The 23,011-nt window shown below is 53.6% G+C and overlaps 10 protein-coding genes and 2 non-coding genes across 12 annotated transcripts; 6 read left to right on the top strand and 6 right to left on the bottom strand.

Annotated features, from left to right (window-relative positions):
- The first annotated feature begins 19 nt into the window (after positions 1–19).
- On the top strand, positions 20–3,145 carry TRP3_1 (anthranilate synthase / indole-3-glycerol phosphate synthase). The gene is made up of 4 exons (XM_062911589.1): positions 20–508; positions 684–771; positions 840–910; positions 979–3,145. Exons 1-4 carry the CDS (start codon positions 461–463, stop codon positions 2,905–2,907), a joined length of 2,136 nt encoding a protein of 711 aa, XP_062767563.1. The 5' UTR covers positions 20–460; the 3' UTR covers positions 2,908–3,145.
- A 27-nt stretch (positions 3,146–3,172) lies between these two features.
- On the bottom strand, positions 3,173–5,896 carry QC763_311340 (uncharacterized protein; the record flags this gene model as incomplete). The annotated part of the gene is made up of 6 exons (XM_062911590.1): positions 3,173–3,270; positions 3,339–3,639; positions 3,717–5,053; positions 5,115–5,330; positions 5,383–5,478; positions 5,536–5,896. 6 exons carry the CDS (start codon positions 5,894–5,896, stop codon positions 3,173–3,175), a joined length of 2,409 nt encoding a protein of 802 aa, XP_062767562.1.
- A 177-nt stretch (positions 5,897–6,073) lies between these two features.
- Positions 6,074–6,166, bottom strand: QC763_0058970. The gene has a single exon. It is a non-coding gene; the product is annotated as a tRNA-Gln (tRNA).
- Positions 6,167–6,248: 82 nt separating this feature from the next.
- Positions 6,249–6,340, bottom strand: QC763_0058960. Its single transcript has one exon. It is a non-coding gene; the product is annotated as a tRNA-Glu (tRNA).
- Positions 6,341–6,694: 354 nt separating this feature from the next.
- Positions 6,695–8,301, top strand: QC763_311345 (uncharacterized protein; the record flags this gene model as incomplete). The annotated part of the gene is made up of 2 exons (XM_062911591.1): positions 6,695–7,276; positions 7,329–8,301. 2 exons carry the CDS (start codon positions 6,695–6,697, stop codon positions 7,797–7,799), a joined length of 1,053 nt encoding a protein of 350 aa, XP_062767561.1. The 3' UTR covers positions 7,800–8,301.
- A 77-nt stretch (positions 8,302–8,378) lies between these two features.
- QC763_311348 (uncharacterized protein) lies at positions 8,379–9,123 on the top strand. Its single transcript, XM_062911592.1, has 2 exons — positions 8,379–8,580; positions 8,641–9,123. The coding sequence occupies exons 1-2, from the start codon at positions 8,482–8,484 to the stop codon at positions 9,055–9,057; spliced, it is 516 nt and encodes a 171-aa protein (XP_062767560.1). The 5' UTR covers positions 8,379–8,481; the 3' UTR covers positions 9,058–9,123.
- A 320-nt stretch (positions 9,124–9,443) lies between these two features.
- On the bottom strand, positions 9,444–10,193 carry QC763_311350 (uncharacterized protein; the record flags this gene model as incomplete). Its single annotated transcript, XM_062911593.1, has 1 exon — positions 9,444–10,193. One exon carries the CDS (start codon positions 10,191–10,193, stop codon positions 9,444–9,446), a length of 750 nt encoding a protein of 249 aa, XP_062767559.1.
- Positions 10,194–10,711: 518 nt separating this feature from the next.
- On the bottom strand, positions 10,712–12,740 carry HAS1 (ATP-dependent RNA helicase; the record flags this gene model as incomplete). The annotated part of the gene is made up of 3 exons (XM_062911594.1): positions 11,944–12,740; positions 10,894–11,882; positions 10,712–10,831 (listed from the first exon to the last, which is right to left on the bottom strand). Exons 1-3 carry the CDS (start codon positions 12,536–12,538, stop codon positions 10,712–10,714), a joined length of 1,704 nt encoding a protein of 567 aa, XP_062767558.1. The 5' UTR covers positions 12,539–12,740.
- A 284-nt stretch (positions 12,741–13,024) lies between these two features.
- Positions 13,025–15,704, top strand: QC763_311370 (uncharacterized protein). The gene is made up of 2 exons (XM_062911595.1): positions 13,025–15,065; positions 15,124–15,704. Exons 1-2 carry the CDS (start codon positions 14,772–14,774, stop codon positions 15,427–15,429), a joined length of 600 nt encoding a protein of 199 aa, XP_062767557.1. The 5' UTR covers positions 13,025–14,771; the 3' UTR covers positions 15,430–15,704.
- A 1,007-nt stretch (positions 15,705–16,711) lies between these two features.
- Positions 16,712–18,256, top strand: QC763_311380 (uncharacterized protein; the record flags this gene model as incomplete). The annotated part of the gene is made up of 1 exon (XM_062911596.1): positions 16,712–18,256. The coding sequence occupies one exon, from the start codon at positions 16,712–16,714 to the stop codon at positions 18,254–18,256; it is 1,545 nt and encodes a 514-aa protein (XP_062767556.1).
- A 1,819-nt stretch (positions 18,257–20,075) lies between these two features.
- On the top strand, positions 20,076–22,107 carry FBP26 (Fructose-2,6-bisphosphatase; the record flags this gene model as incomplete). The annotated part of the gene is made up of 4 exons (XM_062911597.1): positions 20,076–20,181; positions 20,236–20,825; positions 20,883–20,990; positions 21,122–22,107. The coding sequence occupies 4 exons, from the start codon at positions 20,076–20,078 to the stop codon at positions 21,641–21,643; spliced, it is 1,326 nt and encodes a 441-aa protein (XP_062767555.1). The 3' UTR covers positions 21,644–22,107.
- QC763_0058880 (uncharacterized protein) lies at positions 21,123–23,006 on the bottom strand (the record flags this gene model as incomplete). The annotated part of the gene is made up of 3 exons (XM_062905825.1): positions 21,123–22,430; positions 22,493–22,763; positions 22,993–23,006. The coding sequence occupies 3 exons, from the start codon at positions 23,004–23,006 to the stop codon at positions 22,260–22,262; spliced, it is 456 nt and encodes a 151-aa protein (XP_062767554.1). The 3' UTR covers positions 21,123–22,259.
- Positions 23,007–23,011: the final 5 nt, after the last annotated feature.

Below are 23,011 nucleotides of genomic sequence, written 5' to 3'. Positions count from 1 at the left end.
TAAACCCATTGTGTTGTCTTTTTGATGACGGGCTTGTCCGCAAGTATCCACGATCTCCGGCACCTCGGGTCGTGATGACCGGCGCCGTGGCCTCTTCAGGCATCGCGGGACATGGCCTCCGCAATCGGGGAAGGCCCAGGTCGTGGCGAGCCGGCAGAAAAATTCCATGTTCGGTGACGGGGGCGAGACTGCAGCACGCACTGCGGTCGAGAGGGGCACTGGAGGAGGGGGCGGTGACTCAACCCCCAGAAGGGCTCCGCTAATTTTCTGCCACTTTACAGGGGGGGTGCCGCTGATATGAGGTTATGACTCGCCTCCCCCTTCAACCACAACTCCAAACAAAGACAGAAGCAGAACCCGGGGAGAAACTTGTTGACATATTTCTGCTGCTGAATCCCGACCTTCCTTCTCCTTCCCACCCAATTGGTCTCTCGATTGCCAGCACGCGCATTCATTCAATATGGAAGGCCTCAAGCAGACGTTTGCTCGCTGCAGGGCGCAGAACAGGGTCAGTAACTTTCCCACCACTCAACAGCCCCGCCATTTTTATTTTTTATTTTTTTATTTTGGATATCCCAACGGCCTGAATCCCGGAATCCGGGGAACAGGGAAGAACGGGGAACGGCTGTTCAAGAACAAACAAGAGAGAGCCAATTGCTGACCTGTTCTATTCGCAACCACAGTCTGCCCTTGTCACCTATGTCACGGCCGGTTTCCCCAACCCCGCAGCCACTCCCGATGTCCTTCTGGCTATGGAGAAGGGCGGCGCCGGTATGCAAATATTCTTCCTTTTTGTGCTGCCACTGAAAGACACAAAACCGTTAACTTGTCGCCAACAGATGTTATTGAGCTCGGCGTTCCGTTCTCTGACCCAATTGCCGATGGCCCTACAATCCAGACTGCCAACACTGTAAGCTTACCTTGCCCAGCGTATTTCTCGACGAGCGGCGAACAAGCCACTGACGAGAAAACACACAGATCGCTCTCCAGCATGGCGTGACCACCGAGGGCGTCCTCGACATGGTCCGCGTGGCCCGCAAGCGTGGCCTCAAGGCTCCCATTCTCCTCATGGGCTACTACAACCCCCTCCTCAGTTACGGCGAGGAGCGTCTCCTCAAGGACTGCAAGGAAGCCGGTGTCAATGGCTTCATCATTGTCGATCTGCCCCCCGAGGAGGCCGTCTCCTTCCGCAGACTCTGCACCCGCGGCGGTCTCTCCTACGTCCCCCTCATTGCTCCCGCCACCTCGGATGCCCGCATGCGTATCCTCTGCCAGCTCGCCGACTCCTTCATCTACGTCGTCTCTCGCCAGGGCGTCACCGGTGCTAGTGGCACCCTGAACGCTCACTTGCCGGAGCTCCTCGCCCGTGTGAAGAAGTACAGTGGCGACAAGCCCGCGGCCGTTGGTTTCGGTGTCAGCACTCGCGATCACTTCCAGTCCGTGTCTCAGCTTGCAGATGGTGTTGTCGTCGGCAGTCAGATTGTTACTACCATTATGAACGCCGCCGAGAACGAGATCAACAAGGCTGTCCAGGAGTACTGCGGTTACCTTTGCGGTCGCACCACCTCCCCCGAGGAGGAGGCCACCCGCGAGGTTGGCATTCTCGAGGCCATCAACGGTGCTCAGGAGACTGGAGATGTGTCCGTGGATGCTGTCATCAAGGAGACGGATGACCTTGTTGCCCAGCTCGACATGATCAACTCTGATCTCCCCAAGCGTTTCGGCGAGTTTGGTGGCCAGTACGTCCCCGAGTCCCTGATGGACTGCCTTTCCGAGCTTGAGGACGGCTTCAACAAGATCAAAGATGACCCGGCTTTCTGGGAGGAGTACCGCTCTCACTACCCCTGGATGGGCCGCCCCGGTCACCTCCATCTGGCTGAGCGCCTGACGGAACACGCTGGTGGTGCGAACATCTGGCTTAAGAGAGAGGATCTCAATCACACCGGTTCCCACAAGATCAACAATGCCCTCGGTCAGCTTCTTCTCGCCAGGAGATTGGGCAAGACCAAGATTATTGCCGAGACCGGTGCCGGCCAGCACGGTGTAGCCACAGCTACCGTCTGTGCTAAGTTCGGCATGGAGTGCACCGTCTTCATGGGTGCTGAGGATGTTCGCCGCCAGGCTCTTAATGTGTTCCGCATGAAGCTTCTCGGCGCCAAGGTCGTTGCCGTCGAGGCTGGCAGTCGCACCCTCCGCGACGCCGTCAACGAGGCTCTCCGCTCTTGGGTCGTCAACCTCGAGGACACCCATTACATCATTGGATCTGCCATCGGTCCCCACCCCTTCCCCACCATTGTCCGCACCTTCCAGTCCGTCATTGGCAGAGAGACCAAGCAGCAGATGCTCGAGAAGCGTGGCAAGCTCCCCGATGCCGTCGTTGCTTGCGTCGGTGGCGGCTCCAACGCCGTCGGCATGTTCTACCCCTTCGCCGAGGACAGGAGCGTCAAGATGTTGGGCGTGGAGGCTGGTGGTGACGGTGTCGATACCCTTCGCCACAGTGCTACTCTCACTGCTGGCTCCAAGGGTGTTCTCCACGGCGTCCGGACCTACATCCTCCAGAACGAGCACGGCCAGATCGACGAGACCCACTCCGTCTCCGCCGGTCTCGACTACCCCGGCGTCGGCCCCGAGTTGTCCAACTGGAAGGATACCGAGCGTGCCAAGTTCATTGCTTGCACTGATGCCCAGGCCTTTATTGGTTTCCGTCTGATGAGTCAGCTGGAGGGTATCATTCCCGCCCTTGAGTCTTCCCACGGTATCTGGGGCGCCATTGAGCTCGCCAAGACCATGAAGAAGGGCGAGGACGTTGTCATTTGCCTGAGCGGCCGTGGCGACAAGGACGTGCAGAGCGTTGCTGATGAGCTGCCCAAGATTGGACCTGTCATTGGCTGGGACTTGCGCTTCTAAGCTTGCTTTTTTTGCTTGCTCCTTCACTTGGTGGGGGTGAATGCAGTTTTTTTTGGACTTGGATTTTAAAAAAACAATATCAAGCAGAGGGACATATCTGTTACATAGATGGAGCGGAGTTGATCTCGAATGCCGGGTGTACCAGGCCACCGTTTGGGTCGGTCGTGGAGGAAATATATTGGCATTTTGGCCGTTACTTGTTCTTGGTCTCCAGTGATGTTTTCTCCCCGTGCTCGGCTCTCTTTTGTGCGATGTTCCTTTCTGTCTACATGAGTTCAACCTCGCACGTTTCTGCCTTGTTGGACACTTCCGAGCCACCGTGCTGAGCACGAGAGTAAAAGATGCCCACCCTGTAGTGCCTCCCTTGTGAGTCAGCTGGATAGAGCAACAGACCCCAGACATCTCTCTTGTGTTTTTGGTCCTGACAAAACGAGCAAGTCCCCCCACCCCTCCCGACTGAAAGTCTGGGTCGTCGAGAAATGTCTCGCTGTGTTCTGTTGGAAAGAGAATTTTGGTCGTTGCTTCTGCACCTGGTTTGATGCTGCCAGCAGGCAACTCGGACAACGAGCAGCAGCTCGACAGCAGAAGCAGCTTGATCTTTGACAATTCCTCCTCTGTCGTCACCGCTGGGTTAGATCCACCAGCAGCATCATCATCCCAGTCATGCGACACCATGATGAGGTATCCCCTTTCGGCGTTTGCGCACCGCCACTCCGCGCTCTCGGTGGTGAACTCCCATTTGGGTTTGTCAGGGGGGGAGGACGTCTGACATGGGAATGACCTTCCCGGAAACGACCGAGCGAGCTGACCTCCGGGGTCAGCCTCCCAAAGGGGTTCACCTCCCCCCCCTCCGCTTGCACGTTTGATTTGACTAGGCTGAACTCCGGCCGCAGGTGGGTTCGGACACGACATTTCCTCCTGTCGGGTAGGCTGTGCACGAAGCGGAAGATGTCGTCCCTGCGGCCTGGCCGGGACCAGCTGGGGCAGCGGAGGGGGTTGCCTTTTTGGAGGGATTGCAGCAGCGATGGGAGGGTGTTGGGACGGGGGTGGTGACCACAGCGGCCGGCGACCCAGAGGAGGCTGGCGTGGAGGTCGGACCGCCAGTGTCCCGCGAGGTAGGCGTCGTTGGGGGGCAGGATGTCGTTGAATCTGGAGGCCGGACCGGACAAACCGGGGAGGAGGTCCTCTTCTATTGTCCATTTCGAGTGCACGAATTTCACGACGACGGATAGCCAGAGGTCGTAGCGGTTGTTGGTCTTGTCGCCGTGAAGGAGGGGGAGGGGGAGGAGGGAAAGGGGGGTGGTGTTGGGTGATGTGTTGCGGTCGTCGTGGTTGTTGTTGGCTTTTACTTCAGATTGGTGGCCGTTTTCGGAGAGGACAAGAGAGTTGGTTTGGACGTGAAGCATCGACTTGCCGAAGAATAATTTGCTGGTGGACATGGCCCCTTCCTGAAATACCCACCCCCTTTCGCTCCAGCTCGTGACGGATAGATCCTGCTCTAGCGGTGGGGAGGATGCCTTTGCTGCCAGCGTCCCATCGCTGTTGCTGGGCACTGATCGGAGTGTAAACACCCCGTTAACTATGCCCTTGGCAGGGGATGTGTACCTATATTCAGGGTAAACAGCTCGCTTGGACAGGAACCCCTCCAGACAGAATGACGAACACGCGGTGCAGATGGTAAGGTAAGAATGTTCATAGATCCACGCCATTTGTTGTGACTCAAACTCCCAGTCTGTCTTGCTGTTCTGGATGATAGATAAAGCGTCGATCCAGAGGTAAGGGATGCCAAGGGAGCGGCAGACCTTTACTGCGTCAAGCATGACAGGGGAGAGGTCGGAAAGGGGAATGCTGGTCATACGGGAGGGGAGGGAGGAGGTTGTGAGGGTTGTTTGCTGGATCGCGTCTAAAGAGGGACCCCAACAGTAGCTTAGGGCTGCGTATTGAATGGGATGGGGGAGCTGGGTGGTGGTGGTGAGTTTGATGGCCGAGCTGGGGGATGTGGGGAGGGAGAGGAGGCGGGTTGGTTTGAATTTCGTGGTTGCTGGTCGTGCTGCGTTGAGGATGGATTGGGTGAAGCTGATATTGGGGGCTGACCATGGCTCCTGCTGTGGTGGGGAGAAGATTTGTAACTCGTCTGCGACTTGCTCTTGAACAGAAGAGGCAGTTAGACGAAGAGATAAATCTGGTAGACGTGATGCTTGACTTACTATTCCCAGATTCAACCATAAACTGCCACACAGGCGTCGAATACCATGGGGAGGTAGTTGACAGAAACACCGAGCCATATTCAAGAGCATGTGTCAGCTCTGGTCGAACGTCGTTCCCGGTTGCCTTTCGGGGCACATAACGGAACTCAATCCTGACCCCAACTTTAGTGTTTTCCGATCTAGGACGAAGTGGATTCAAATCCACCGCCTTTTTCTCTATCCCGTCCTTCAGATAATGACACAAATCACAGCCACCCCCCGAGCCGACGCTTCAAGGCGGGAAAGTCAGGCCAGTTGTCAATGGCACAGAGGTAACTGTTAGCAATCCATTGCGACCCCTGCCACGAACTCCAAGAATACTTTCCTAGATTCTTGTCAGAGAACAGTCAACTTAGGAGTCAAGGCACTCACTCTCACATACCAACAATTCCATTCCCAACCCGCCTCAAAGCCCAAGCGCAAAACAGACACACATTGAAAACTTCTGACCGAGACGTCGTCCGCTGAGAAAACACGGCGCGCTTCAGCTCCCAAATGGTTGTCATAAGACTACCAAGACTCGCGCCTGAGCCGGTTACAAAGAGAATGAATTCATTGTCGTACGCGTTGAAACATGTGGAAGCCAACGCCTCGAGCTTGTCGATTGTTCGGGTAGCCGTGGGGATGTCAACTGCGGCACCGGACTGAATCTGCTGCAGAAGATCAAGCCCATGTTGGTGAACACTAGTCAAGGCTGTGATCCGGTATGGCGGCTTGCCTATCTCTTCGGCGAGTGAGTCCATCGCGAGGTGAATTGGTGCCCAACTGTCCCAACTGTCCCGCTTCAGGAATCTGCAAGATGAATGAACGCCGGGGCAAAAGTAAAGTGAAAAAGAAAGAAAAGCGCTGAAGCTTCTAGCCAAGAAGCTAGAGTCCAAAAACTACAACTACCATCTTCCAGATGGTAGTGCAAAGAATTGAGGTCGTGCCCGGGTTCGAACCGGGGTTACTGGAAGGCAGTGACCGAAGGCTCAAGTCAAAATCCAGAGTGATAACCACTACACTACACAACCTTGGGACATGTGCCCTGGTTCGACATTGGGTTCAAGAAGTGGGTTGAAGTCGAATTCTGAGTGGGAAAAAATAATGTTGGGACTCGGATACCGGGAGTCGAACCCGGGGCTGTTGAGAGAACAGACACTTCTGAGAAGTGAGAGTCAACGATGTTACCGCTACACCATACCCGATGAGGATGGTTCCGATTGGATGATGGATGCTAGTTCCACCGCAGGCTTTATGAGGGACCTTTACCACCCCTGACCCCTGACTTCGTATCCCCATATCTCAAATAAGCCGGGAATGGTGAACGTCTTGCAGTCTGACATCTTTGGGAGTCTTGAAGATGATTCGGAACCACAAACCCGGGTTGTCTTCCCGCACACATCGGAAGGTCACTGACGCTCCAGCCACCAACGTCTCCCGACTCCGACGGCTCAGCATCATTGCCGAAGTATTTAACACGTTTGATTATTCCATACCGACTGCCTGGGACCTCTCTTCTTTTTCATCAGTCATGTTGAACTACTCGACAAAACCTCAGCATGACCACCCTTCCCATAACCCCCTCCCTCATCCCCCCCCTCGCGGGAAGAACAGCCCTCATAACAGGCGGCTCCTCCGAAATAACCCTCTCCACTGCTCTCTTGCTGGCCGAAAAAGGCTGCTCAAAAGTCATCATCCTCGACCCAGAACACAACGACTCTTTACTCACACCAGATCCAGGCATACCTTCTTGCCTGGCTTTTCTGAGAGTTGACGTCAGGAATTGGAAGGAGCTAAAAGCTGCGGTAAAAGGATGCGGAGAAGTTGACTACGCGTTTTATGTACCAGGGCCAGAGAGGATTCTCTTCGAGGTTGGGGGTGAAGGTGATGATGATCGGGAAGGCGAAAACGGGGTGGGGATGGACTGGGCGAGGGAGGTGAGGACTGTGGGGGACTTTGTGAAAGTTTGTTGGGCGGTTATGGCGCGGTCGGGTGTTGGGAGGCTGGGGGATGAGAAGGGGAAAGGGGGGAGTGTGGTCATTTGTGTACCGGGTGGTGCTGGGGGTTACATGTCTTGTCATGTGCTGCCTCCTGTGGGGATGCCTGGAGAGGGCGTGATGGATGGGTGTGCGGGTTCTGCTGTGAGTTTGCCTTCCCGAGGAAATGAAATAACGCTGAAGAGAAGAGGTGAAGATCCTAGGAATGATACGCTCGCTGAGGACGGTTGCTATTCAAGACGGGGTAACTATCAATGGGGTTGCTGTTGGCCCTACGTTTCCGTTTACTTCAGATGCGATGCCACCAACGACACCGTTACCTCCTTTGACACCAGGTGTTCAGCTGGAGAAGCTTCCCGTCAAAACTGCCGATGAGATTGCCCTTGCACTTGTCTTTTCGGCCACAGCGACACAAAAAAGGAAGGTGGAAGTGTACGGAAAGGAGAAGGACTCTGATCTGTTTAGTGGAAAGAAGGAGGACAGGAAGTGGAATGGGAGAGTCGTCTTCACAACAGGGACATCCCCCATGGCGTACACAGAGGTCGAGGAGGGACTGGCTGATCTGAGAGGGTGGTGGCTGGGAAAGGAGAATGTGAGGATGGTAAGGATGCAGCAGGCGGTTGGGGACTTTAGGCCTTTCGAAGTGGATCACAAACGGGAGCCTTGAACCTGTCCGCAAAACCTGAATACCAAGGTAACTAAGACCTCCTCGGTGAAAGGCACAGGCTACTTTGGGTACACTTCTGAAGCGAGCCCAGTCGGCCGTCTCATTGTTTGACACTGAAATAGACGAAACAAAAACACCGACGGGCTATTGTCATTTTTCATTCGCTTATGCAGGAATATCCTTGATTCACACCTTACCACATACTGGATAGTTCCAAGCAAAGTGTGGTAGGCTGCTACGCCGCAGCTGGAAACTCGTAATTGGACCATCAACCAGAAACGGGAGGGAATTGCTCACTACTCCCCGAGTGGCCAGCCATACCACGCCTCACAAGCAGGTCGCAGCTGAAAACTCCGAAGGAAACTTGAGGAGTGGTCGTTACAAGTCTGGCTGCAGTGACGGTCTTGTGCCCTGTTGATGGTCGCGAGGGAGAATTTCGCCGCCGCCTTGGACAAAGTCTGAATAGTGGCACAGTGATGGACTGAGGCATGTGAGAGACCCAGGAATAGTACCTTATCTGGGGGATAGATACCTATATAAGGGCTGCCTCTACTCGATATTGCTATGATAAATTTCTACGTCATCAAAACAACTTCATCAATCGCCATAACAACCAACCAAAAAGTCTTTAATTGCTTACCACTCATCTTCGATCCCCAAACTTCCACCCCCAGCTTCCACCATGCCTGAGACAATCATCAAGTCCACCAACGCCAAGAAGGATGCCATCAATAAGTTGACGGACAATGGAGTCAACACTCTTCGCACAACCAGCCTGATTGTGAGCCCGCTTTCACCTTGCTAGTCTTGGATTCTTGACACTAACAGTGCAAATGTCCAGGAGTCAAAGTTCGACGCTCAAGCTCGTCGTCGTGACGCAATGGCCGGGCAGCCAGAGAACAAGAAGCCTCGGAAACGGTATGCCGGTGTCTATGTCGACATCGTTGACAAGAATGGAAGAATGGTTGCCAAGGGGACCATTCGTGTGGACTGGGATGAAAACAAGGGACCTCACATCAATGTCTCCAAAGGCAACGACAAGTTCGCCTTCATCGCCCCTTCTATCCCCAAGACAGATACGGAACTGCAGATCAACCAACAGAAGGATGCGTTGACGGATGATGTGGAGAAGAACATGAAGGACAAGAACGGCAATCTGATTTATGAGGCTGCGGCCCTTAAGAAGGCCACTGACAGGTTCTTGCACAAGGACTTTTGGGATGTGAAGAGCGTCTCGCAGACTGGCAAGCGTCTTTGATTTTCTTCGCTTCCTTTAACACTCCGACCTCGACCCCCGTCTTTTTTGCATTTAGTACTAGTACACACGGTAGACCATGATTTTTATAGGCGTTAAATGGCACTTTTACATCTTTACAAGTTTTGAATCGGGCAGTGGACATGTCATAATGTAAGGAAAAGAAAAGGGAAAGGAAAAAGAAAAACGAAAAAGGAAAAACGAAAATGAGAGCCAGAGACACGCAAGATAAGCTCGACAGTGGCCTTGCCCGCTGCGAAAGACAAAAAAGCAAAGCTTGGTTTCAAACGTCATATCTTCTCCTCTCTACCACAACACCACCGCCCCGTTTATAATCTACAGACTACACCCCCCGGTTGCCCCCGCCCGCCCCCTTTCCTCCTCTCAAGTCAAGCCGCCGCAGGCAACTTCCCATTCTTCCTCCCCGTCCAAGCAGCAATCGCATCCATCAACGGCGGACTCAAACTATCATACGTCTCCAGCCCTAACTCCCTAAACCTCGCCCTCACCTCCCCAATCTTGGCCGGATCAAACCCCTGCTCAATAACACTGCTCACAAAAGCCGCAAACTGCGGCTCCTGCCACCCCTCCTCCTCGCTCAATTCGGCATGCACAAAGTCCAGTCCGTAGAACGGATGCTCCTTCTCAATCCTCCCGTACAGATGAGTCCCGCATTCCTTGCAGGCGTACCGCTGAATGACGGCCGACTCGTCCACAATGGTTAGCTTGTCCCCGTTGGCGGTGACGGAGAGCTCGTCGCGGGGCACGACGCCGACGATGGAGAAGAGCGCGCCGGCGGGCTTCCAGCATTTGGAGCAGCCGCAGGCGTGGTTGTGAGCGACGTTGGTGGTGAGGGTGATCTCGACGGGGGAGGAGGGGCAGAGGCATTTGAGGGTGCCGCCGGGGAACGAGTCCGAGCCGGGGGTGATGCCGTTGTCGAGGAGGGGGTGTAGGGAGACCATTCTATCTGGTGATGTTGATGTTGATAATTGTTGTTCACAGGTTAAGCTGGTGCTGAGAGAGGATGATGCCCCAACGTGAAAACAAACGGGCAACAACCCCGTCTTTATAGTTACCATGCACGCTGCCAGGACATCAAAAAGAAACGGCCATAGTTCAACTACCGAAACACCGAACATACCCTTCAGATCCAGGACCGAATTATCCGGCAAGGTGCAAAAGCTCACCACGCAACCTCCTTATCCCCCCTGATGCATGGCTTGAGGTTGTGTTGCCTCCCGTCCCTGGCCGCTTATCTCTCTGCCCCTTTTACCCCAACAACTCGGTCCCCTCAAACCCCTTTTTTGCCTTGTCCCGCCGCCCATGCGTAACCTTCCATTATCCTGCCGTGTACGGTATTCTAATTGCAACACCCTCCTCCTCCCCGGCAAAACTCTCGCGCTGCGGTGACCAAAGATCACGCAATTCGCTAGAGCCTCGCAGATACCGAGACGTCACCGAGATCTCCTTATCTTGGCTCACCTCCCCCGGCGCCGTCTTGACAACGGTCAACCCCAAACGCAATAAGAAACTGTAATGTAAATAAAATAAAAATGTGCTCAATTGGTATGTGGTAGACCCTTCTTTTGACACCCAACGCCATAGACAAGACACGAGACAATGCAGCAACACCAATCCGCCCCCTTTCTTTCATCCATTACCTCCGCTCCTGCTTAGGTTGGCTGCCGTACGGCCTTCTCCCTTGTGGCTTCTTATCTCTGCTCATGCTGGCTGACAGAGTAATGTCAACCCTTGGTGGCGTAGCAAAACCGAAGCTCTGTTCAATATTTTGTCAGCTTATGACCCAAAGGGCGCGAAAATGTCACGACAAGAACTTACCTTGGCCACCTTGACGAGATCCAACTTGTGGATGTCAAATACACTGCGCAGACTGTGCGAGGCATAAGCATGGAGATACGACCGGTAACCGTCCTTGGCGCTCTGGTTGAGGTAGTAGTTGCTGCCAATGAGCTTCTCCAGCTGAGACTGCACGTTGAGGATCTTATTCTTGGGGAAATCGTACTCGACGACGGGGACCTTGGCAGCCTTGAGATGGGCCAAAAAACCAAGCTCGCAGGGCTGCAAGAAGAGGAGCGACCGACCCTTGGTGTTGTTGCCACGGGCTGTACGGCCGACACGGTGAATGTAGTCGCGAGGATCATCAGGAGGGTCGAACTGGACGATCCAGTCAACAGCGGGAATATCGAGACCACGAGCAGCAACGTCCGTGCAGATCAGGGTACCCTGTGTGGCGTTGCAGAACTCAAAGAAGGTGTTGGTGCGCTTCTGCTGTTTCTGCTTGCCGTGGAGATCAAGGACTGGCAGGTCAATGTACTGCAAAAGTTCGCTGTAGTACTTAACCGAGTTGCAAGACGAGAAGAAAACGATAACCTTCTTCTTGGACATCTTCTTGAGGAAAGAGAACAAGAGGAGGAAACGCTTGTCGGCATCGACAATGACGTAGCCTTGGTCGACGCCCTCCACTGTGCTGTACTGCTTCTCCTCGTCAACGTTGATGTAGAGGGGTCCGGGCCGGAGAGATATCCTGGCAAGATCCTCGACCTTGGTTGTTTGTGTGGCGGAGAAGAGCATAGTCTGGCGCTCATCCTTGGGGAGAATCTTGACAATCTGGCGCATTTCATCCTCGAAACCAATCTCGAGAATACGGTCGGCCTCGTCAATAATCAGGGACTTGAGGTTCTTGAAGACGAAGGGGGTGTTCTGGAGATGATCAAGCAGTCTACCGGGGGTAGCAATGAGCAGATTGACACCCTTTCCGAGCTTGTCGGCCTCAGCCCTGCGGTTTGCGCCACCAATGCACACACCATCTGGAGATTTGGTTAGTCTCCTCCCACAAGAAAAAATCTCGGTCTTTGTTAGTGGACGTACAGGTTTGAGAGTGGTGCTTCATCAACTCGCGCGCGACACCAAAGATCTGCAGGGCCAGCTCGCGAGTGGGGGTCACCACAATGACACCAGTTCCGTTTCTTGGCTTGAAGCGCAACGAGTGCAGCATCTCAATGGCGGGAATCAAGAAAGCAAGAGTCTTTCCGGAACCTGTCTTGGCCGCTCCCAGAACATCCTTGCCGGCGAGAAGTGGCGGGATGCCCCGTCTCTGAATCTCGGTCATCTTTGTGAAACCCATCTCCTCGATCGCCTTCATCGTCCTTTCGGAGAGGTTGAGCTGGGCGAAGTCGGTCGCGTTGGTGTCGAGCCCGGGGGCAATCAGGGGTGCATCGGCCTTGGGGGGTGCCAGGTCGGTGCTGCCATTCTGGTCATCGTCCTCGTCCTCGGAGTCGTCTTTGGTGGAAGCAGCCTCAACTTCCTCGTCGGCAACAGACTCGGGCGCAACGGGGGCATCCTCGATCTCAGCATCTTCGCTTTCCTCTGGGGTCGGGTCTCTCTTGGCTTTCTTGACCTTCTTGGTGACCGAAGTCTTCTCGGACTTGAGCTTGCGCTTCTTGCTGGTGGGATCGGAGGCCATGGTTGCGGTGTTTGCGGGTTGACGATTGGTGATGCAGGTAATCGCAATCAACAGCTGGTCGCTCACAGGGTTCCGTTCAATTGTTGCTGGCCGATTTTTTTTCTGCCTTTGAGCTTATCTCGTCAACTGATAGCGGGCTGGCCCAGGCCCAATCCCTGCACATTGACCTGGGCTGTGGCACGTGCCACTCAGCACAAGCCCCGCCTCAGCTGCGTCTCCCGCTCACATGGGATGGCTCGGTCAATTATTTCACCGGTAGCCGGCGGGGTTGGGGTGCCGCGATGGACCGTGCGCTCAGGCTTTCCTGGGATGCCATACAGTAAACAAAATAACTGGTACTGCAAGTCAGTAAACCTACAATGATTCAAGTTACACCTTTTTATATACAAAATAGGCATCTTGACTCTCTTTAAATGTCTCTCAACCATCACTTAAGGTCTATGAAGAACTTTCAAGGCCTATCAGCCATCTCTCGAGGAAAAGTTCAGTGTTTTTTGCAGTGCCAGTTATTTTGTCCACAAGTGATGCCCTTATGTCAGCACGTCACTGCAACCTTAATCTGGGTGCCGTGTGTGGGGTTGAGTCTTCCAATGACTTCGATCCGGCAAATGATCGACTTCTTCGGCTACGGAAAATGCCCGAACACAACGTCAAAGGAGCAGAGAAGCAGAGACACTGACAGAAACTGACTGACAGAAACTGGGGACGCCCGCCGACCGGGAACGGGGGAACTCCCCCAATATCGCTTGCGTCGCTTGGCCAGGCTACTACCGATGCCTCTCAGAACAAGTAATGATTGTCTCGTTACCAGCTTCCTCAACCTCTTCTCCTGCAGCGCGAGGTTGCTTTTCTTATATTACCCAGCGAGGCACAGAGAGGCACTGGTGCCCTGAAGGGGTCCTTTGGGTGCTGGGATTTGGATCCAAGCTCTCGTCTTGGAGTGCCAGTCAATTTCATGCCGTCTTTCTCACCTCGCCAAGTGGCCAGCCTAACTCACCTCGTCAACGCAGGGCAGCATTTACCTCGGGGACTATCGGTCTTTGTATCTCAAGTGTGGTCTTGTCTATGACCTCGTTCCGGGTTTCGCTCTTCGGATCCAGACTCGGCCGTCTGGGGTTCACGACGTCTGCTTTGTCTTTACAACTTGCTCGCTCTTTGCGTATCATTTTCAATTTATCCACTGTTAAAAATAAACAGCAGATATCTTGGGGTTACATACACATTGCCAGTAGTCTGGCTGCTATGGTCTGACTGGAACACTGGGTCTCTACTACGCTACCTATCCACATACATCCATACCAGCCAACCTTAGCCCCCCAACCTATACTTACACATGCGTCCAATGCGGGCAAAAGTCGGCAACCTCTGGGTTTGGCACCATGGACCGACGGCATGGAGCACGAAGAATTCAGCCCAACCAGACGCCACAGACGGAGAAAGCTACCGGAGAAGCCGCAAGAAACACGGGGGTAGACGTCACCAAGCCTGCCGTGGCTGTCAGGGGCTGATGACTGATGGCTCTGCAAGCTGAAAATTCCTGCTTTGCCAACCCACTCAACCCCCCTTCTCGGCCAACCTTTACAGACTAGCTTGCGGACCGAAGGGGTAGGTGGGAATACGATCACTTCGACCTGGGGAGTTCTCTGGGGGCGTCCAAAACAAAAGGTCTCCATGCTGGCTGGCAGAACCTGTCCCTCATTCGTGCGTCTGAGCGGCGTTGTACAGTCGTACGGGGGGGCTCAGACAGTCAGACAGACACGGCCCAACCCGAGCCATGTAGCATCGTCGGCGTCACGAGTGACACTTTTGGGAGATGGTTGGCAGCACGGCAAGTAGCTGCATGTCATGGTCTTTGTGGGGAAAGGATGCGCAGAAAGTGAGCATGGTCTGTTTCTGGATACCAATTCATATCCCAGGGTTCCTACCTTCCTCGAACTTATCAGGGGGCAATATCGGCGTCATTATGTTCTGCAGAAGGCGGTCGACGGCAATATCGGCGTCGTAGTCTGCCCAATCTGTTGGGTGATGGGACCAGGAAAGGCAGGTGTTGTTCCTTGAGGTTGGCTTCAAGTCTGGAAACTGGTAACTATAAAGAGTCCCAGGTTTTCCGTTCCTCTGGGACTTGATCGACAGCGGCTCTCTCAGATCCAAACTTTCAACGGAAGCATCCTCCAACCTCTTCTTTGATTTCAGTATCACATCACCTCTCTTGTGTCACTTCATCTCATACAACATGAAGGTCTCTTTCCTCACCACTCTCTTCCTGGGCGTCGCCCTCGCTCTCGAGACTCCTGTTCTCGAAAGACGGGCACGTGCCGGTACCCTTCGCAAATTCAACGGCGCCGCTCCCCCTCCTCGTGCTGCCAAAGTCCCCTCCAGCGCTCCCGCCGGCTACAAGACAAGCGTAGCCACAGCCAATGTTAAGCTGTCAATCGACTCACTCACTCCTGCCACCCTCCGCCGCAGGGAGGACCAGGTGGAGACCCGTCAAGTTTCTGCCAGTGATTTCTTTGAATGCTACAATGCCGTATGCTCCCTCACTCCCCCTCCCCGTGCAACACACTCTGTACTGACATCCCCCTCAGAACCCCGCCCCCCGACCCCAAGACTGCGACGTAATCGTCGACCAAGTCTCCAGCTCCAACGACCTGCTCATCGTCTCGGCCAGCTCGTGTCTTGTCTTCTCTTTTGGCACCTGCCAGGCCTTCTTCTGCAGCTTGTGCACCACCCTGACGACAGACACCAACTTTATCGCCGATCAGCTCGATATTGTTGATGCGCTGTGTGTCGAGGGCGGGCAGACGGGATCGATTGTGGGCGAGGATGCCCCTCAGTGGGATGCCGGGTTTACTTATGCTGGGGCTGGGTTGCCTTTTTATGATGTTTGCTGAGTTGGCGGTGGACTTGGGATCGTGTAAGATTGCGATTTAAGGGTCCCGTGCTGCCTTCGGGTGAGACGTTTGAATCTTGGTTTAAAGGTTTTGTGCTATTTAGATCTCTGCATGGTGGTGTTGGCCAGTCATTTCCGGTATATGAGGTGCCTCTGTAGCTTTGGTAGCACGTTAGACAATGAGGAAGAAATTTGTGTTGAGCATGTAGGCTGAAATAGTTGTGTCATGCTCCGGGTGTCTCCAATAGAATTTCCGAACACTATCTACCTGTTCTACCCTACCCGTCAGACTAGGTATGATTGCATATATTCTTGTTCGATGAAGCGCCTATACCTCACCCTCTAACCCAAATACACCTTTGAAAATCAAACAAACCCAGAAAGTTTGTCATGACAAGACTCCAAGAGGAATCAAAACGGACATTTCAAACTTCTAACAGGACTCGGACTATGCATTGAGCTCGGAAAATGAAAAGCCTTATCTATATACCTGCGCGGGTGACAGCTGAGAGATCATGTGGTGTTCGCCTTGATCCCATGGCCTATTCAGATGGGGTTAAGCTTCAATCCGATCCTCCTGCTGGAGTCAGTAGCAAGATAAGGCGGCCAGGGACAAATGGTGAACTTGAGAGCCCATGTCGGGAAGCAAGAGAAGTGGTCAGTCTTTTCTTGATCAGACATTGATTCTAATCAGTGATTGACGGGAGAAACACCCAGGTCCAAATAGTTGTATCAACGGACTACCTAGATACCTAAGGTAAGTAACTTATAGATGATTCCCAGGAAATACTTGAAATCACGGAGTTATGATGACTGCCTATTCAGACGATGTTCCTGTGCCCTATTTAGCGCCACTGAACCAGCATCTGAAAAGTTCCATTCCTTCCACTGGGCATTCCTTTTATCACCGAGACCGCCTCGGCGACTGTGTTACCCTGATCGATGCAAATGAGGGGATTTCACCCTCAACTGTGGCTTGCACAGACGTCGACATCCGCATATCCCCACCTTGGTGTGTGACTGCCATGGGATTTGATAGGACAGATGGTTCAATATGTGGCTTCCTCCACCGGCCGGCAGGTGATGAGTCCATCCTGATTTTGTGTGTATCGTATCAAAAAGCGCATATGCAATACTCCATGTTTGGATGGATGGGGAAAGCGCGGGCTGGTGGCCGGAAGTGTCTAGACTAGATCCTTCGAGGTAGGTCGAGTGGTGGTCTATATGCCTTCAGAATCCCCTGATTCCCACCTTTCTTTCGTCCACCACACTCCAGCGTCACAATGGAAGCTGCGTTACTCAAATTCACCTTGCCAACCATGGCTGGCGCCGTCCTCCTCTCTTTGGTTGGTTACTTCCTCCTTCGCGCCATCTACAACCTCTTCTTCCACCCCCTCAAAGACATCCCCGGTCCTAAATCATGGTCCGCCACTCGCCTGCCCTACATCTGGGCTCTCCTTCGCGGGACCTTCGTCCATGATATCCAGAAGCTCCACCGCAAATACGGCCCGATCTTGAGAATCGCACCCAATGAGTTGACATTTACGCACCCATCTGCCTGGAATGACATACTGCAATCCCATTGCGGAAGGCCGCCGTTTCCCAAAGATCCGACTTGGTGGACTACGCAGCGTGTCCACACCGAGGGCTTGCTCACAGCTCTCAACCACGAGACGCACGCCCGCATGAGAAAGGCCTTGACCCCGGGCTTCACCACCCGCGCTCTGCGGTCTCAGGAACCAATCATCCAACGCTACGTCAACTTGCTTGTCGAGCGTCTTTCCGAAATGATCGACTCCCCATCCTCAGGCGAAAAAGATAACAAAGGTGTGGCCAAGGCGGAGGTAGATATCAGCCCCTGGTTCAACTTTGTGACCTTTGACATCTTTGGCGATCTTGCTTTTGGTGAGAGCTTCCACTGCCTGGAGAACAGCAAATATCACCCCTGGGTGGCCATTCTCTTCCACACGCCCGCAATGGCAACCAAGGTTGCTGCGGCGAGGTTCTACCCCTGGCTGGAGTCTGCTTTGTTCAAGCTCATACCTCCATCACTCAGGAAGATGCAACAGGATCACTGGGGGCAGGTGGTGGAGAGGGTGGCCAAGAGGATGAATTATGAGGTGGAGAGGGAGGATATCATGAGCCCCATTCTGCGAGGAAACACCAAGAACGAGATGTCGCTAGATGATATCAACGGGTCGTTTATGGCGCTTGTGATTGCTGGCAGCGAGACTACTGCGACGGTGTTGACGGGTATGATGAATTATCTGGTCCAGAACCCGCAGTATTTGAGGAAAGTAACGGACGAAGTCAGAGGGCTCGGCGACGATGGGAGGGAGATCACGCTGGACTCGCTACGGGAGCTGAAGTGGCTGAATGCAGTGCTGACCGAGGCGTTGAGGTTGTGCATGCCTATACCTTGGATCTTGCCGAGACGGGTGCCAGATGCGGGTGGGGTGGTTGCGGGAGTGACACTGCCGGGTCAGACGTTGGTGTCGATCCAGGCGTATGCTATGCAACGGGATCCCAATTACTGGCGCAGTGCTGATGAGTTCTTGCCCGAGAGATGGTTACCTGATGCCTCCAAGCCAGAGTCGGAATTCTATACAGACAAGAGAGAGGCATTCCAACCGTTCAGCATGGGACCGAGAATCTGTCTCGGGATTCACCTGGCTTGGGCCGAGATGCGGTTGATCACAACCAAGCTGCTGAGGGCGTTTGATTTTGAAGCGGTCGACGGGAAAAGGCTCGAGTGGGAGAGCCTAAAGACTTTCATGTTGGTTGAGAGGAAGCCCGTGGTTGTGAGGATGCGACATGCCTCTCATTGATGATGATAGCTCTGTTACCTTGATGGACGGTTAGTGGAGGGGCAGCGATAAGTGTTATCGATTAGCTAGTCTATCTTTGATTATCTCACCTAGGCCAATAAATGCAACCTGCAAGGGACAACAATTGTCACTTTGTCTCCAACCAATTCAGGGGAAAGGATCAGATGACCGGTCGAACTCGTGATGGCATCACTGCCAACGCACTGTTTTCATTCTTTTCTTTTTTCTTTTTTTTTTTTACAGTGTATTAATGCTGGGAAACAACCAGCAACCCCACAGCTGAGCTTCAGCCAAACAAACCCCCACACCAACACGGCGGTGTATGGAGGGGTGCGGCGCCGAGCCTGATGATCAGCTATTTTTTTCTCCATTGCCAATGTCGATGGTCACGAGACGAAGGCCTACTTTTTTTCTCTTCAGCCGAGCAAAAAGAGAAGTTTTCACCTTATTTCTGGATTGGGCTGACATAATAACCGGCTTTCCCGAGTTGGCCTTCCCAGAGTACATGCCCCACCGCCCGTTGGTTGTGTCCACGCCATTATTCACAGCGAAGTTTTCGAACCCATCACGAGACTGTCGAACAGAGAGAAAGCCAATTCTTCTGTCCACGTTCTTACGGAAGGGGGATGCATGCTACTGGCTGGTCAGCTGGCGGCGTTTTGGCGCAGCTTGGCATTTGGCGGGGTGAAACTTTAGACATCTTCAAATGCCTTGAGTCCCGGAAACGCGGCGGAGACAACGGTAACTGCGAGCGGATCTTCGTCGACATCCCTGGAGCCATTCCGACTTCAGCCGGCGGAAACGGGACACAAGGGTGCACAGCAGATGTCGAACTTTGAAGAGGGAGAGAGAGCATTGATTGAAACATGCCTACCTATCCGTAAAGTAGAGATAACCGTCCAGTGAGAGCTTCCAGGTTCCAGGTGCTCTCGCTCGGACAACCGGCTTGCTACGGATATCTACCAGGAGGATACCTTGAGGTATCACGTCACTTAATGGCCACTGGCCACCTTCAGCTAGGGTCCAGCCATAGAGCGGTCTGTAATTGAAAAAACGAAACATCCTCAGCCCACCTGCTGCTGCCCGGACACCTGCTGTAGTCGCTGTGGACCAGCATCCATCTGCCAGGTCGGGCCCATCCGGCGGGGTCCCGTGCTTGGCCCTTCCCTCCCTAAAAGGGCCTGGAACTGTTGGCCGGAAGCGCGCCCCCTGCCCACGCCCCTGCGCTTCCCCAAAGCCCCAAGCCTTGTGCCCTGGGAATTCCGATGTGACAGCATCCTTTTCTTTGGCCCAATTCTGCAACAAATTGAATCGTGCTCCCCTCCATCTGCTGCCCGAGCTCTCATTTTCTCTCTCTCGTAGCCTTTTAGCCATCCATCCGCTCGAACCCCGACACAACCTGCCCACCTCCCACCAGCCCACTGAGGTGTTATTTTGGCCCTTGACCGGCAGCCGTTGAACACATCCCGCCCTGTCGCATTCTTTATCGGCCCAGGGTGACGTCGAGATCGGAGAGCCCTCGGCTTCGCTATCTACCAATCTACCACACACACACACACTCACACACACACAAAACGCACGCACGCGGAAGAGTCACAATCAGTCCATCCGTCAGGTACCTTTTCTACGGCAGACGGCCTTCGATTTCCAGGCTTCCGTGCTTTTAGCCAAGACGCCCGACGACCTAGCCTCACGCGACCACCCACCCCTTCTATAAGAACGCAGCTGGGACACATCAATTTAAGCCAATACATGTCTCCGCGATTACCGGTGCCATTTTCCATTCGATCACACAAATACTGCACAAGCAGCAGCAAAAATGGCTCCAAGGACTAACGGCGTCGGGATTCGGCCCGAGGAAACCCGCATCTGCGTGGTGATGGTTGGGCTTCCAGCTCGCGGGAAAAGTTATATTGCCCAAAAAGGTGCGTTGTTTTCTTGATTCCTCTGCAAAAGACCAGAAACTGACAGCCTCGTAGCTCAGCGATACCTCAAGTGGCTCTCGATCCCCGCGGCGACCTTCAATGTGGGCAACTACCGGCGCAACGACGCCCCCCATCCCTCAGCTGACTTCTTCGACACCAACAATGCCGAGGGCGAGCGCAAGCGACGGGCTGCGGCCGAGGCTGCCGTGGCAGACATGATGAAGTGGTTCAAGAGCGGTGGAGTGGTTGGTATTCTCGATGCAACAAACAGCACCAAGGAGCGCCGGAAATGGGTGCTCGACCGAATCAACCAAGAAGGTGTCGACGTCATTTTTGTCGAGTCCAAATGTGACGAAGAGGAGCTCATCATGGCCAACATTCGGGATGTCAAGACTACTAGTCCGGACTACCAGGGCCAGGACCCAGAGCAAGCCGCGCTCGACTTCCGAAACCGCATCCGCAACTACGAAAAGGTGTACAAGACCATCAACGCCGACGGGGACGAGGATCATCTGACCTACCTCAAGATCATGAACGTGGGACGACAGGTCATCATCAACCGCATCCAGGATTACCTTCAAAGTCGTATAGTGTATTATCTTATGAACCTTCACATCCGGCCCAGATCAGTCTGGCTCTCTCGGGTAAGTCTTGATCTGACTCGAACGGTTGCAAGGCCCGAAAACTAACTCTATTGGCAGCACGGCGAGTCCATGCTCAACCTGGAGGGCCGCATCGGTGGTGATGCCGATTTGTCTCACCGCGGTGAAGAATATGCGCTCAAGCTCCCCGAGCTGGTTCTCGAATCTGTAGGTGTAAGTCGGACCCGAAACCGCGTGCGCCAAGGCGGGGACTCGCACCTGTTTTTCCGCCGCAGCGACGCAGTTTTATGTGCCGTTCCCCAAGGATATGACTTGACTCAACTAACACACACATGCAGAGCGACCGGCCTTTGACGGTCTGGACGTCGACCCTGAAACGCACCATTGCGACGGCCCGTCACTTGCCAAAACACTACAACCAATTACAATGGAAGGCGCTCGACGAGCTGGACGCTGGTGTCTGCGACGGCATGACGTACCAGGAGATCGCCGACATGTACCCTGAAGATTTCCAGGCTCGCGACGAAGACAAGTACAACTACCGCTACCGCGGCGGTGAGAGCTACCGGGATGTGGTGATCCGCCTCGAGCCCATCATCATGGAACTGGAGCGCAGCGAGGACATTCTCATCATTTCTCACCAAGCCGTCATTCGTTGCATCTATGCCTACTTTATGCAAAAGACACAAGAAGAAAGCCCCTGGGTACCAGTACCGCTTCACACGCTCATGAAGCTGACGCCGCGGGCCTACGGCACCGAGGTACAAATCTACAAGGCTGAAGTCAAGGCCGTCAGCACGTGGCGTGGCAAGGGCAGCACCGCTAAGCACGAGGATCCCAAGCCGGAGGGTGGCGTATGATTGTCTTGTTTTAAGAGTTGCATTCTTCTTGGGTCATGTTCCCGCATATTTCTTGACTACATAATTTTTCTTTTTTTTTTCTGGTGTTCATAGCGGAGGTATCATCAAACTTCTTTTTGGGCAGGTTTCCCCTAGGGTCGGAAAGATAAAACCACAACATGGTTTCAAACGCACATAGCGATCACTTTACCCAGAGTCAGGAGGGCGGTTCAAAATGGACTGGCGGAACTGCTAGGACAAGGGCTTTTCATTCTCACTCACTATAGAGAGAGGTAAAAGGGGGTTGTGAGGCTTGGTTTGGTTGGTTGGTTGGTTGGTTGGGGCAAAGGTGTAAATGAAACGTTCTTCTACACAGCGAAATGATATGTAATCATGTGCATTTGAGCACACTCACCCTCCCTGTCTGTTTTGGCTCTTCTCAGACTGTAGCGTTTGACGGATGGACGGACGTTACTTGTATTACTAGATATTTTGGGAATTTGGAGGTCATGATCTGGAGCAAATAAGTTGGCCAGGAGGATTGAATGGTGGTTTGATTTTCTTTTGTCCTTGATGATTCTGGTTGACCTGCTGTAGAGAATTCAACTGCTGCGAGGATCAAACCTTCTTGCTCTCTTTACTTTTCTCGCCCCGGCACCGCCAACCTTCTCCCCGTCTTCGCCTGCCACCTGAGCACCTCTGCCCTACAGCCATCATACTCCCACTTCCGCCTCTCCATCTCCTCGGCATGCTCCTTTTCAATATCACTTATGATATCCTCAACAGTTGGATGGATATCCTCCCTAACCTTTTTCGTCTCGTCAGCCACCACCCACCCCTTTTAGTTAAGCATCGAAAGAAACAACCCACCTTCCCATCCAGCACCGCGTCCCTCAATATCTCCCTCCAACCTCCCGTCCTATGCTCCCGATCAGCGGGCAGATTCCGTTCGTCAAACTCGATCAGGTTCCACCTCAGCTGCGCGACCAAAAAATTGACATCGTTGAGGATGGGGTCTTCCCCCGTGAAGAACGTCAAGAGCTCGGTGGAGGAGTGCCGGGGCCAGTACCGGTAGGGATCGGGCCCCACGTCGGGGCAGAAGTCGAGGGTTATGTAGAGGAAGTGGATGGTTACTGGGAAGCTGTAGAAGAGTTTGAAGCCTCAGTTTCGGAAGATGATGGCTTTGGGTGGGGTGGGGGGTGGTCGTTGTTGGGGGGTTGACATTGCTTGAGGTTGGATTGGTGGTTGATGGTCTGGGGGTAGGTAGGTATGGAAGAAAGGGGGGGTAAAGAACTGGGAAAAGGTACTTGTAGGTAGATACACTTGCAGAGAAGGTGGGTCAGTGGTGGATGAATGTAAACAATTCTGACTGTTGGGAGGTCATGGGAC

This window comes from Podospora pseudopauciseta, chromosome 3, assembly GCF_035222475.1.
Source record: "Podospora pseudopauciseta strain CBS 411.78 chromosome 3, whole genome shotgun sequence".
In the NCBI taxonomy this organism is placed as follows: domain Eukaryota; kingdom Fungi; phylum Ascomycota; class Sordariomycetes; order Sordariales; family Podosporaceae; genus Podospora; species Podospora pseudopauciseta.
This window is presented reverse-complemented; position numbering and strand designations above follow the sequence as displayed.

Coding starts and splice junctions, on each gene's coding strand:
- TRP3_1 (XM_062911589.1), top strand. CDS start 461: ATGGAAGGCCTCAAGCAGACGTTTGCTCGCTGCAGGGCGCAGAACAGG. Junction 509..683: donor GCTGCAGGGCGCAGAACAGG/GTCAGTAACTTT, acceptor TCGCAACCACAG/TCTGCCCTTGTCACCTATGT. Junction 772..839: donor TATGGAGAAGGGCGGCGCCG/GTATGCAAATAT, acceptor TGTCGCCAACAG/ATGTTATTGAGCTCGGCGTT.
- QC763_311348 (XM_062911592.1), top strand. CDS start 8,482: ATGCCTGAGACAATCATCAAGTCCACCAACGCCAAGAAGGATGCCATC. Junction 8,581..8,640: donor TTCGCACAACCAGCCTGATT/GTGAGCCCGCTT, acceptor GCAAATGTCCAG/GAGTCAAAGTTCGACGCTCA.
- QC763_311370 (XM_062911595.1), top strand. CDS start 14,772: ATGAAGGTCTCTTTCCTCACCACTCTCTTCCTGGGCGTCGCCCTCGCT. Junction 15,066..15,123: donor TCTTTGAATGCTACAATGCC/GTATGCTCCCTC, acceptor CATCCCCCTCAG/AACCCCGCCCCCCGACCCCA.